This window comes from Bos taurus, chromosome 11, assembly GCF_002263795.3.
Source record: "Bos taurus isolate L1 Dominette 01449 registration number 42190680 breed Hereford chromosome 11, ARS-UCD2.0, whole genome shotgun sequence".
NCBI classification, from domain to species: Eukaryota; Metazoa; Chordata; class Mammalia; order Artiodactyla; family Bovidae; genus Bos; species Bos taurus.
In genome coordinates, this window is record NC_037338.1 from 13,218,047 (window position 1) to 13,231,931 (window position 13,885).

The following is a 13,885-nucleotide window of genomic DNA, read 5'->3' on the forward strand; positions in this document are numbered from 1 at the left end:
AAGTTCATCCTATTAAATATAAGCTCTATGGGGGCAAGGAACTGTAATTGTTTAAAGTTAAGACAATGTTAAGAGAAATGTATACCTAAACACTTGAAGATCTGTTAATGTTATAAAATACACCTATTAGTACCCAGAAAACAGACTAGTATTCTACACTGGGCAACAAAGTAGCTTCTGAACTATACTATAAAAAAACATAAAACAGATTAAAAATGATTCTCAGCAGATAGTCACTCATAGATTACTAACAAAGATTACAAAAACTCATTAATACTACTGATTACGTCCATTTCCCCAATCAGAGAGCAAAACTTGTAACATGGATCAGTGTGGTCAGCCAAAAACACCAAACCATCAAAATGTTCTCAATTTTGATATTTGTAATCTATAAGACTTTAATTATTGGACCTTTCCTGTATTCAAAACAGAAATCAATAAAAAATATTTTGTATCAAAATAAATCACAATTTCCTCAAAAATATGAAAATTAAAAATTCTGAACAACTTTGTTTTCTCTTTGTCATATTAACAAGTGAAGGTACACACTTCTACTTTCACTAACAAAGAAGTACTGACCTTACGTTGCAGAGAAACCGTTTTATCAGCCATTTGTTTACTTTCTGATGGGGTATCATCTTCAAGATTCTTTGATTTGTAACGAGTACAATGTCCTCCTATATTTGAATCACTCTTTGCAGAACTTGTAGATTTAACTGATGTCTTTGCTCCACTGCCAGTTTTAAGTTTTTGTGCTGGTGAGTGTCCTTTATCAACTGCTTCAGGATGCTTCTGTTTACTGAATTCTGACTCATGCCCAAATCGTTGTATTACATCTTCTAATGCTTTTTTCCTATCTATTAAAAGTACACAAATACTACTTCAATTGAAAAGAATTTTATAAAAAAATAATATAACCCCTCAACTGCCCAAATATTTAACACACTGAGCCACTGTTAGGCCAACAGGTGGCAAATACATACAAAAAAATTATTAGTCTTTAATTCTTTACTCAAAAGGTATTCACATGAAGATCCTTTATTCAGTGAGCTTCTCTTATACCAGAGATCCTCAAACTTTTGATTTCAGTATCCCTTTACAGTATTAAAAACTGAGGACTCCAAAGAGCATTTGTATTCAATTTATCAATATTTACCACAGAAGAAACTAATATAGAATTTTAAAAATATTATTTAATAATAAAACTCCTATGTTAACATAAACAATATATTTTTATAAAAAACTTTACTTTCAAAACAAAAATTTTTTAGATGAGTATTATTTTCATGAACACTTAAATGTTGGGCTTAAAAGAAGACATCTGAATTCTCTAATCAGAGAATTCTGCATCCAATGTGCTGGATACACTATTTTGGCTACCATATTTTATTTCAGAGATATGTAGTTGAAAAAGGAAAAAAAATCTCAGACCTCTGAAAAGATTTCAGAAAAAAAATTATGTAAAAAATACTTCTGGAAAGGTCACTAAACCAACATTAAGACACATGTTGAAAATTTGAACAATTTTAAAATGTTTTAAATTAATTCATGGAAGACAAGTCTATAATCAATTACTAAGGCAAACTAAGATATCTGTATATCCCCGGTTTTTTTAAGTTTGATGTTGGGTGTGTAGATACACTCTCCCACATTTCTTGTGATACATAATAAAGGGAAGAAGAACGAAAGAGGTGGTAATGTGAGTCAAATTTCACACAGAAATTCTAAAATTTAATAAATTACAACATTTAATTTCTTAAAAACCTTAGAAGTTTCAAAAAGAGCTGAGCCAAATATCTCAAAATGTCAACATTTAAAAAAAATCTTGAGAAGAGTAAGTAAGTCACATTTCAAGCTTAACGCAAATACAGGAAAAAAAAAATCAAATGAATTAAAAAAAAAAAACTAGAATGGTTTAGTCAAAATAAGTACTTATTATTCACAAACATAAGTGTACCTGATGATCTCTCTGATCTCCTTGATGTCCTTTCAGGGCTAACTGATCGAAAGCATTTTGGACTACCTCTAAATGGATTTCTCATTCGATATGGTGAACGGGATCTGGATCTGTATCTAGGAATAAAACGATGGCAAATTCTTGGACTTCGGCTTCTTGGTCTATACATACAACGCACGGGGCTTCGAGATCGACGAAATCTATGACTTGAGCTTGATCTCCTAGAATGCCTCGGACTGGGGGAATGAGATCGTCTTCTTGGAGTTTCATTTTCTTTTCTATTGCCTTCATTTCTACAAAGTGCAAGAATAAAAACACAAGATTCATCAATTTTCTATAAATTTAAATTTATATCAATGACAGATTTACCTTCTTAAAATCAAGCTATTAATATTAACAATGCCAAACTCTAATATCATGTATTTATGTAAAGCAAAAACCTGCTTGTTATGATGCAGTTAGGTTTTTTAAATGAATAAGGATCAGTCAAAGCAGATGATCACCTCTGACTGCTTACATTCCTGTTGTGTTTACTCACAAATAAATATCACCAATTTCTTGCATTTTTCCTATATCACTACTATATCCAATTATGTTTTGAAAGTATTAAGTTATATAAAGAATTTAGGAAATAACAAATGTTTCTCAACAATTTTCCCACGAAGATTACGCCTTCCACAAATATTTGACTCCTATACTTGTATTTATACACACTGAATAGGGAAACTCCATTCTCAGCCTTCAAGCCATTTATAATCTGCCATTTATAATCTAAGATCCCACAAACATAAAATAAGAATAAAAGTATAAAGTATTTTCAGAAAAGACTAAAAAAGAAAAGTTCACAGATGGGAGCTATTACAGGTAAACTGGGGTAACTAAAGATTTCTAGAGATGGTTGCATTTCCCTACTGTTTAAAAATAAAAATGGTAAAAATGAGATTCTATTCAAAACAGTGCCTTAAAAAAAAAAAAGTGTTTACTTTTAAAGGAAAATCAAATTTCAATAATACCACTATTAAAAAAAAATAACTACCTTCTTGATGGGAGGATCTCAGGATTCCAATCAGGATACCTATTTTGAGAATAAACAATATTAATGAACAGTTAAGATTATAAGGCTCAATCTTTCCCTGCAATATATAGAGAATACTGTTCAAAACAAATGTTAAGGGAATTCCCTCGCCGTCCAATGGTTAGGACTCCATGCTTTCACTGCTAAGGGCACAGGTTCAATCTCTAGCTGGGGAACTAAGTTCCCACAAGCCATGTGGTGCAGCAAAAAAAATTAAAAAATAAAAAATCTTAAAAAATTGGAAAAAAAAATTTTTTATTAAAAAATGTTTTTAATTAAAAAAATTTAAAACATTTTAAAAAGTTAAGTGATTTATTAGTATATTAAAATATGAATATTTTCTTCAAAGTAAAATATTTTGAGTGTCTAGTTCAATAAAGAGTCAGTTTCAGGCAACTCAGGAAAAAGAAACACATTCCCTGTACTTTAAACGCCTTGACATTTATTTAGGTAAAATAGGAAGTACACATAAAATTGTTAAGAGGTATAGAAGAGCTGTAAAACACCAGCTTAGGTAAGCGTTAAAGACAGTTTACTCAACTCTGCAGAACTCTAGAGGACACCATTCTACAGAATGAGACATGAATGCTGCCCCTTATATTGTACCAAGTGTTCCTCAGAGAGGATCTCAGGGGACAATTCAAAGAAAAGGTTGCTTTTCAGGTAGCCCTTTAAAAAGGGTTATCAAGAGGGAAGGATCAGGTTAGGTTTCATACTGTGGCAATACGTAAAAGGAGGATTACAGGCAAACATGTGTTCTATTCCAGGAACCAGTGTGGCCGCAGCATGGACATGACAAAAAGGAATTATGAGGCAGAAAACCTGGCAAGACAGCTCAGAGACAAACTTTGAAGGTCCCTGAAGTCATGTTAAGGAAGCTGAACCTAAGTAAAAGGCAATGGAGAACAATAAACATTTCTGAAGTGAAGGGAACACAGCAATGTTTGCAAAACAACTGGAAATAAATGTCTAGAAAAAGATGAGTGTTGAGATATTTAGAAATCAGACATCAACTACAGCACTAAGAGTTAATGAGATAGAGAATGGAGTTACTGGGAAGAGGGTTGAGGACAGAATCTTAAGAGTAAAGCAATTGGTTCTTTCAAACCAATGAAAGAAATTAAGGGGTAATCACAGAAAGAAAAAGTAGGAGAAGTAACACCACAGAAGTCCAAGAAAAAGACATCTTCACCTTCAACTATTCCAGAGAATCCGGACTCTACATGTTAATGGGAAATAATGATTAAATTATTAAATCGCAGATGTACAAAAATACAATTTCAGTAGCCAAGAAGAGAGCTACATAAGGAAATGCAGGCAGCAAGCCACCTGACAAGAAAATAAAGTGAGGTCAAAAACTAACTAAAGGTAAAGCAGTTTTTATTTGTTGACATTTGTCTCAGATATTGTTGGCAGGTTAACTCAAAAGCAATTCTCACCATGTGCCAAATAGAGAGTCTATGTACCATAACCAGAGAGGCCTGGGAGCCACAACAAAGACCTAGCACAGTCAAAAACAAACAAAAACGCCAATTCTCAATTGCCTTTTCCCAGGTCTGCCTCCATAACAAAGGCTAAAGAAAGCTAAATCTGCTTTCCCAGTCTCTTTAGAAGAGAGCCAGTAATAGGTTCAAACCAATGACATATAGGTACAAAACCACTGGCAGACTTCTGAGAAAATTTCTGCATCATCCTTCCTGCTTTGAGAGCAGATATGAAGGCTGGAGCATCTTATAACTATCAATGTGACAAATTGAGAAGGTAAAAAACTTAACTTCAATCCAGTGTATCTATCACTCAGCATCAACAACTGTCAAACATGAACAATTTTTTTCATCTACTACTACAATTTTTCTCTGGGATGGTTCTGGTTGCTGTCTCCTGTACAGTGTTACAAACCTCCATCCATAGATCTTCAGGCACCATCAGATCTAATCTCTTTAACCTACTTGTTACCTCTACTATGTGTGTATATATATGTATGTTACATATATATGTATGTATGTATAAGGGATTATGACTTTAACATCATCTTCTTTTAGGATTTTATATAGCTCAGCTAGAATTCCATCACCTCCACTAGCTTTACTGGTAGTAATGCTACCTACGGCCCACTTAACTTCACACTGCACGATGTCTGGGTATAGGTGAGTGACCACACCATCATGGGTTATTCAGGTCATCAAGATCTTTTTTGTATAGTTTTTCTGTGTATTCTTGCCATCTCGTCTTCATCTCTTCTGCTTCTGTTAGGTCCTTACCATTTCTGTCCTTTATCGTGCCATCCTTCCATGAACATGAAATGTTCCCTTGATATCTCCAATTTTCTTGAAGAGATCTCTCATCTTTCCCGTTCTAGTTATTTCCTCTATTTCTGTGCATTGTTCATTTAAGAAGGCGTTATCTTTCCTTGCTATTCTCTGGAACTCTGCATTCAGTTGGGTATATTTTTCCGTTTTCCCTTGCCTTTCACTTTTCTTTTTTCCTCAGCTATTTGTAAAACTTCCTCAGACAACCACTATGCCTCCTTGCATTTCTTTTTCTTTGGCATGGTTTTGGTCACTGCCACTTGAATGGTGTTACGAACTTCTGTTCATAGTTCTTCAGGCACTCTACCAGAACTAATCCCTTGAATCTATTTGTCACCTCTACTATATAACCATGACATCTGATTTAGGTCATACCTGGATGGCCTAGTGGTTTTCCCTACTTTCTTCAATTTAAGTCTGAATTTTGCAATAAAGAGCTTATGACCTGAGCCACAGTCATCTCCAGGTCTTGTTTTTGCTGACTGTATAGAGCCTCTCCATCTTTGGGTGCAAAGAACATAATCAATCTGATTTTGGTCACCATCACCATCTGGTGGTGTCCACATGTAGAGTCATCTCTTGGGTTGCTGGAAAGGGTATTTGCTATGATCAGTGCATTCTACTTGACAAAACTCTGTTAGCCTTTGCCCTACTTCATTTTGTACTCCAAGGCCAAACTTGCCTGTTATTTTGGTATCTCCTGACTTCCTATTTTTGCATTCCAATCCCCTATGATGAAAAGAACATCCTTTTTTTTGGTATTAATTCTGGAAGATATTGTAACTCTTCAAAGAACAGGTCAACTTCAGCTTCTTCAGCATCAGTGTTTGGGGCAAGACTTCGATTACCCTGATGTTGAACGATCTGCCTTGGAAACAAACTAAGATCATTCTGTTGTTTTTGAGATTACACCCAAGTACTGCATTTTGCTGGAGGAGGAAATAGCAACCCACTCCGGCAATGGCAACCCATTCCAGTACTCTTGCCTGGAAAATCCCATGGATGGAGGAGCCTGGTAGGCTTCAGTCCATGGGGTCGTGAAGAGTCAGACATGACCGAGCGACTTCACTTTTACTTTTCACTTTCATGCATTGGAGAAGGAAGTGGCAACCCACTCCAGTGTTCTTGCCTGGAGAATCCCAGGGACGGCAGAGCCTGGTGGGCTGCCATCTATGGGGTTGCACAGAGTCGGACACAACTGAAGTGACTTAGCAGTAGCAGTAGCCAGTACTCTTGCCAGGATAATCCCATGGACAAGGAGCCTGGCAGGCTACAGTTCATGGGGCCACAAAGAGTCGGACATGATTGAGTACAACAATCTGAAAGTCAGTTACTTAATATAAGTAAGCCTTAGCTTTCTCTTACGTGCGATCCTGGAAATACAGCTTGTTGCCAACACAGAGAAATTACTAAATTTCCAGAGCTTTCCAATTCAAGAGGGGGTAATAATATTTCAGATGTGAAATGATGTTTTAGATCTAAGTTAACCACTAGACTACATGTTCTTATATCTGCTGCCTGTGTGTTACCTAACCAGTTTTTTTAAAATGTTTCAGAAGCATAATACATGACAATATAATATAATGGCTAAGAACAAGGACCTAAGTAAACGACATCATCTATATCCCAACGTGATACATAAGTATATATATTACCTATAAAGTTTTTGTGACAAAAATGTTCAACCTGAATTTAATGAAGAGGAAAAAACCAGAAAGGTGCAGAATGTGGAACAGTCTACAAGACAAGACATTTCAAAAGTCAACTGTTGTGAAAATAGCCTCAAAAAAAGTGTGGGGAGTGGGAGAGGCAAGGATAGTTATAAATGGCATTTTGGGAAAAATGGGAAAATTTGAATTTGGTCTGTGTATTAGAAGGTATTATGAAATCATTGTTAATCATGTGTTATACTGTAGTTAAAACAGATAACCACTGTAGAAAAAATTTCCTTATTCTTATGGAGGGGAGCCTTGGAGGAGAATGGCATGTATACATACATATGGCTGAGTTCCTTCCCTGTTCACCTAAAACTATCACAACATTGTTCATTAATCAGCTACACCTCAATATAAAATAAAAGCTTTAAAATTTTTTTTCCTTTTTATTAAGAGGTAGATGTTGAATTAAGGAGTGAAGTGTTACAATGACTGCAATGTATTTTCAACTAGTTTTTAAAAACTGTAACTAATATTAAAAATGTCCATATAAAGTATAATAGACACATCAAATGTTAACAGTTGGTTAATAAAGAGGAAGACTATGTTTATTATCCCTTCAAATTTGTTGCACCTTAGCAACTTTTCAGAATAAAGTATTGAGTGGAAAAAAGTTTTAACAAAGAGCCATGAGTTAGATATTAGTTGTGCCAATTATTTGCAGTATGACAGCTGGGAAGCTGCCTCTCACTGGTAAAATCACAAAAAATCATTACATGTATCTCTCACATAATATTTCAGTTAATATTATGAAATATTATTATTTCACAGGGTTGAAATATGATCTCACAGAGTTGCTTTGAAGATTACACTGTGTAAAAAGCATTTAGAAGAATGTCCAGCACACAAGCATATAGCTCTTTATTATGTTAATTATTATTTTTAATACTAAAGATAATGCACTATCTTTTCTCAAGTTAATCAATTTTACTTCTGTGTCATAACCCAGAAAGATTCAATAAGACGGAGAGAAGAGATAATAAACCTTTAAGAAAAAAATTGAAACCTAAATATATATCAGTACAGGCTTCCTAGGTGGCTCAGTAGTTTAAAAAAAAAAAAAAATCCACTGCCAATGCAGGAGTTGCAGGAGACACAGGTTGGGTCCCCGGGTTGCAAAGATCCCCTGGAAGAGGAAATGGCAACCCACTCCAGTATTCTTGCCTGGAGAACCCCATGGTGAGAGAAGCCTGGCAGGCTACAGTTCCTGAGGTCACAAAGAGTCAAACACAACTGAGCACTCACACGTACATCAGTAAAGAAATGACTAAATAGATTTAAGTACAGAAGCACAATGCAGCTTATAAAAAAACAATGAAATAGCATATGTTTTGTCTTGCAAAGATCCAAAGCACCTAATCAAATCTAATGCATTTGTTTTTTAAGCAGTAGAGAGAAAGCCATGAAAAAATTATTCAAGAGTACCTGAAAAAGGTAAAAATGTAAAACAGAACAACAAAGTACCAGGCACGGAAACTACCTGCTTTAAAATTAGGGTCCTATGTACATGAAAAAAAGGCTTATCTACACAAAAAGCTTTCAGTAGGCATAAATGCCATTTGGCATAGAAAATTAATGGCAGTGCATGTAGCTAGACTCCTGTAACTAGCATTTAATGCCTACCTACAGCAACTAATTCCCTCACATCTAAATCCCCTAGCTTCATAAAAATGAGACATCCCACTGAGTTTCTGTGCGAAAATTTGTGACTTTAGGCGAGATTTTCCATTTACAGTGGCAGTATGGTCCAATTAAGTAACAAATTCTCTTTATATGACAACCAATGTCTTTGTGCACAGATCTATACAGGTAAGCAACTCTCTATTCTCAGTCTATATGATTCAGGTAGGGCTTCTATCACACCCTACATCAGGAGTAGGCACATGACACCAACTGAGTCATAGTACCCTATGCCTACAACCACTGTAATTGGTTTAGAGATGGACAACTAACCCTCAGTGGTCCAAAAGACTCAAACCAAAGACTTCCGCAGGATTTATGAGAAAAGAAGTGCTTTTATTTATTTTTAACTCCAGGAATGCTAGATATTCAGATCACTTAAGTCTGGAACTAAGGGGGTCACTTTGCTTTGTGGAGAAGTGTCCTCATGAAGACAAAGCAGAAAGGAACAGACAAGAAATGAAAGTATTACTGACACATTGATTTTTGAGCACCTGATCCAGCCATTCCTAAAACTAGAAACACTCAAGCTTCCTAGTTAAATGAGCTTATAAATGTCCCTACTTCAAAAAACTAGTCCGAGAAAGGTTTATCATGTATGATAAGGAGAGTCATGAATAATCTCAAAAAAATTGTGGTGACATTTTCATAAAGAACAATGTGAAAAACCAAAACAGCTGTCACAAATTCATTTGCTCAAGAACATGTTACCATCATCATTATAATGACCAGGAATTTGACACACAACTGAATCAGCATGTTTAACGATACTAGGGGAACACAATTTTATGTTAACTCCAGACGACGCAAGAGAAAATCACACTTTTTACCTTCATAGGTGCCCTGTCTTAAAGAAGGAAAAGGCGAAAGAACTGAAGAACCAATGGTTAGGAAGCACCATATCTAGCTTGTTCATTTCCTACTTAAGGGTTTTTTTCTGAAAACAGGTTCTAAACCAAGAGAGATTTAGACCTGAAATTAAATACTAGAGTTTGGTTTGAGTGGTTTTTAGTTAGTTATTCTTTGAGGAAAGGGTAGGAAGAAGGAGAGGGAAGTATAGGAGAAGGGAAGGCTTTGTATTCTGAAGCAGATAAACTATTCCAAGGAAGGCAAGGCAGCAGGAACGAACCAATTATATTAAATTTACCTACTGGGAAGGAGTCAGAAAAAAGGATTGTATTTAATTCTCTTTTAGAAAAAGTTTAAATAAATTTGTATAAAGTTAGTATTTCAAATAGGCAATAGCTTTCTAAAAATATTTTTCTCCAAAGTACCACACTAAAGGTGTCAAACAATTATACCTGAAACATTTAACTATTCTGTAAATTTGCCACCTATAAGAATGAAAAAAATTGTTCTTACTGTTGACGTAACTGTCGGCAACTCTCAATATGAGTAGATGTATTTTGATGCTGAATCCAATCCTATTGTAAAAGGAGAAAAGTGCACAAATTAGAACATTCCTCATTTGACTAATTACATTAGGCTTTTTAACATGACACAGCATCCTTTGTTTTTTCAAAAATTAAACAAACCTAGTTATAAATACCATATGGCTACTCAATAAAAATTTCACAAACAAAAATAAAAGGACTCTAAATAAAAGCACTTAATATCAACTCATTGCTGCCATTTTAAAACATTTTAGCTATGGCAAACATTTTAAAAATCCTACCCATAGATACTCATTTTGAAGTCAAACATACATTTAAACTTGGAGAAAATAAAAGCATGGATCAGAAATAACTCATCTCAAATATTAAAAAAAAAACACGCACTACAGACAGTATCAAGAACTCTATAAATAGAATGGTATTTGAAATGGCATCTCCAAAATATAGTCTTGATGCCTTACAACTCTAAACTTCAAGCTAACAACATTAACAACAAAAAATCCTACCTCTCAGGCCAATACCATTCCAAACAAGGTACTCACTATATACTGACAAAGGATAAGATTAGTAAAAATATGAAAAAATGCTGCTGATCAAAACATTTATTTTCAGGATATAGTGGAAAGCAGTATCATTTCAAAGACATAATATGCCTTACATATAGAGCTTGACAATGAACAAAATGCTTTCTCCTTTAACTTCACTCACAAGCTGCCCTAAAATTATATTTTGTACCCATAAAAGCTCCTGGAAGACACATCTGATTTTTTTTTTTTAAGGCACTACAATTTTCAAAGAGAGTCCCCCAAGTGAAACAATTAGTTAAAAGCAAAGTGTGAGTAACGTTTTATTGTGTCTCCAATATTTGGACAGGTAGAAAACTTACTGAACAGTTCCTTCCATATTTTAAAACATTCCTTGAGGAAAATGTTATTCATTTCCATTTCAAAAACATTTTAGTCTGTCATTGCCAAAGACTAGAACTATCCAGTTAAAAACCACAGTTGACACTAATTTTGGAATCTGCCTTGTCAAGAACTATCTGAAAACAAGTGCATGCTACTTGCAATACTCAGCAGCAGGTTATGACAAACCCTAAAGTATTTCATTAAGCCATGGAACTGACTGTGGATTACAAAAAATAAAGTCTGCATATCCTGCTCAGGGAAATAGGAAGCTAGAAGAGACTGGCAGTTAGGAGTCTTTAGTACTGCTAAACCCGTATCTTTGATAGTAACTAGATATTGTTTACATTAGACACACTGACAGGTATCAAAATGGGCATGATTTAATCGGACCACAAAGTGTTTTATTTGAATAAGTTGCCAATATATAAAAATTCAGACTTTCAGCTTTTCTTGAAAAAACATGAAGATAGAATACTAGATATGCATTTGACATAGCAACTATCAGCTAATGCTGACAGCTAAAAGTTATTTAAGGCATACTCTGTCCAGTTCACACACACACACATCCACTTTACTGACATTACTCACTTTTAGGTTCAGTAAATATATCTACACCACCCCAATTTCTACTCTCCAATAAGACAAGGGTCCAAAAGCGGGACTCCTCTCCAGAGAGAGAGTAATAATTACCTACTAGGCAGAAGATGCAGCAAGGACTGCAGACTTGAGTGGACCCAGAATCCAACTTTGAAAATACCTACCCATATCACTCTCTTATCTACCAACTACTTAAAAAAACCATTTATGTCAGTATTTTTTTGAACTGAATTATTTTAGTCAGAAAGACATGGCTTTAAACCAAGGATAGACTTCTAAACCAACTGTGACAGTCAAAAAGACATAACTTCTAAACTAAGCATGACTTCTCTGATGTCTGAAACTCAATTTAGAAAAAAAAAAAATTCCTCATTTTTCTTGTCTTTTTCAGACTGTAGTTTTGACTCAGGGGTAGGTAACATCGTTAGCTGTTACTTAGCAAAAAAAATTTGCAGTTGATAATTTATATTTATTGGTTACACATTTATAATGTCAAATACATGCACACTTACAGGGCAACAAAATACATCACAGAAACAAGAGAGGTAGGTTATACTACCTAAGTCCATGTTCACAAATCCCTATCATTTGTCATCTAGTAGAGAAGAATTCATTAGTTAGGTCCATTGTGCTGTTCCGGCTGTTAAAAGGTATCTGTTCATTTAAAAAGGCAATTGATTTCTATGAACTCTAATAATCATTAAATGATTTCTTTTAATGTTTAATGTCTTTTTATCACATTACAGGCTTCCCTCGTGGCTCAGATGGTAAAGAATCGGTCTGCAGTGCAGGAGACTCAGGTTTGATCTCTGGGTGAGGAAGATTTTTATTTTTATTGTACTTTTATCATATTAATCCATACTGTCACCAACATACACTTGAATAACTAGGGAAGCCTCAAATTAGGCGTCCTACCCTCTCTCTCTTCATTCCTATTCATCTTGCACACAGCAGTCAGATTTATCTTCCTGAAATATATTTTTTAATGTGTCATTTCATGAATCAAAGAATCTTAATTAGCTTAATGTCTCTCATTTCACATCTAAACTCCCTGGGCTAGTTTTTCTAGGCCCCTCAAACTTATCATTGTTACTCCCATCTGAAATGTCATCCCTCTTCCCCTGGGTACATCTAAGCCTACTAATCATTCAAGAACCACCTTCAACCTACTCCATGAAGTCTTCTCTACCAGATCACTTTAATCCAGACAGACTTAGTGCACCTAGTCACTCAACAAGTCTTATCTAACTGGAGTATAGAAGTCTTCTGATGCCAGAAAGCATGATTTTTAATTACACACTGTGAAATACACAGTAAGTATTGGTAAATTGATAATGCTGGCCTAAACTGATATAAGCCTACAATCAAGATAGAAATATTAAATCTCTCTCTCCCTACAGCCTATCCAAACAAGTCAATTACAATCACCAAACTATTTGTTGCCTTCTAATTTTTAAAAAATTCCTTAGGTGTGTAATTTTTCTCTTCAGTGAGACTGTATAAACTGCTTAAGAACAACATGTAAACTTTACGTAGTTTATTTTCATTCCAGCACCTAATGTAGCATCATGTACAAAATTAGTAACCAGTAAACAGTTACTGAATGTGTGTATCTTCTATTCAACAGAATAAAAATTAAAACTTTTAAGATATTATTTTTTCTTAGATTCATCATGACTAACTAAAAGTTCAAAATAAATGGAACATAGAGGGGCTAACACTCAATTCAGTACTTGGGCCAGGGCTAGATTTTAACTAAGTGCTGAGATTTTTTAAAGACTTTGCTATTCCCTTTGACAGAGCAAGGCAATTATTATTAGCACTCAGAAAATCTGGCTAAAATGAGGTAGAATGCTGATTTCCTTTGCTTTCAACAACATTTCTGACCGAAGCATCAGTTCCAGGTATCAGATTCTTGTTGGCTGAAACCTGGTGAGTGGGTAACAGAAAGACAATAAAAGGACAATACTGGAAGGAGAAAAAAAACCAAGGGAATAAACACCTATAGACTTTTAAGCCTATTAAAGTATACAACCAATGCTACAGCCTTGAATCATAGCTTGTTCCCATAGAAATACTGCAATACATTCCTTCCTGGTCACATGTAATATAAATCTTCAAATCACATTAGTAAATAGAAAAAACAGTAGTTTCCAAACATATATAGTAAATAAAATATTCAGAAAATTCTACTCAAATCCACCAGTGATTACTATCAAACAATATATTCTACATTATTCCTCAGGACCT

At 34.7% G+C, this 13,885-nt stretch overlaps 1 protein-coding gene across 8 annotated transcripts in view; it reads right to left on the reverse strand.

Moving 5' to 3' along the window:
• Positions 1-13,885, reverse strand: part of ZNF638 (zinc finger protein 638) — a 90,716-nt gene that overhangs the window by 61,963 nt on the left and 14,868 nt on the right. For 6 of the 8 annotated variants that reach the window (NM_001192476.2, XM_024998650.2, XM_024998648.2 and 3 more), the window contains 4 exons: positions 10,099-10,160; positions 2,994-3,032; positions 1,958-2,250; positions 580-857 (listed from right to left, as the gene is read on the reverse strand). In NM_001192476.2, coding sequence (NP_001179405.2) covers positions 580-857; positions 1,958-2,250; positions 2,994-3,032; positions 10,099-10,160 — 672 coding nt within the window. The remainder of the gene's footprint in view (positions 1-579; positions 858-1,957; positions 2,251-2,993; positions 3,033-10,098; positions 10,161-13,885) is intronic. The other 2 variants (XM_024998652.2, XM_024998651.2) reach the window with 1 other exon arrangement.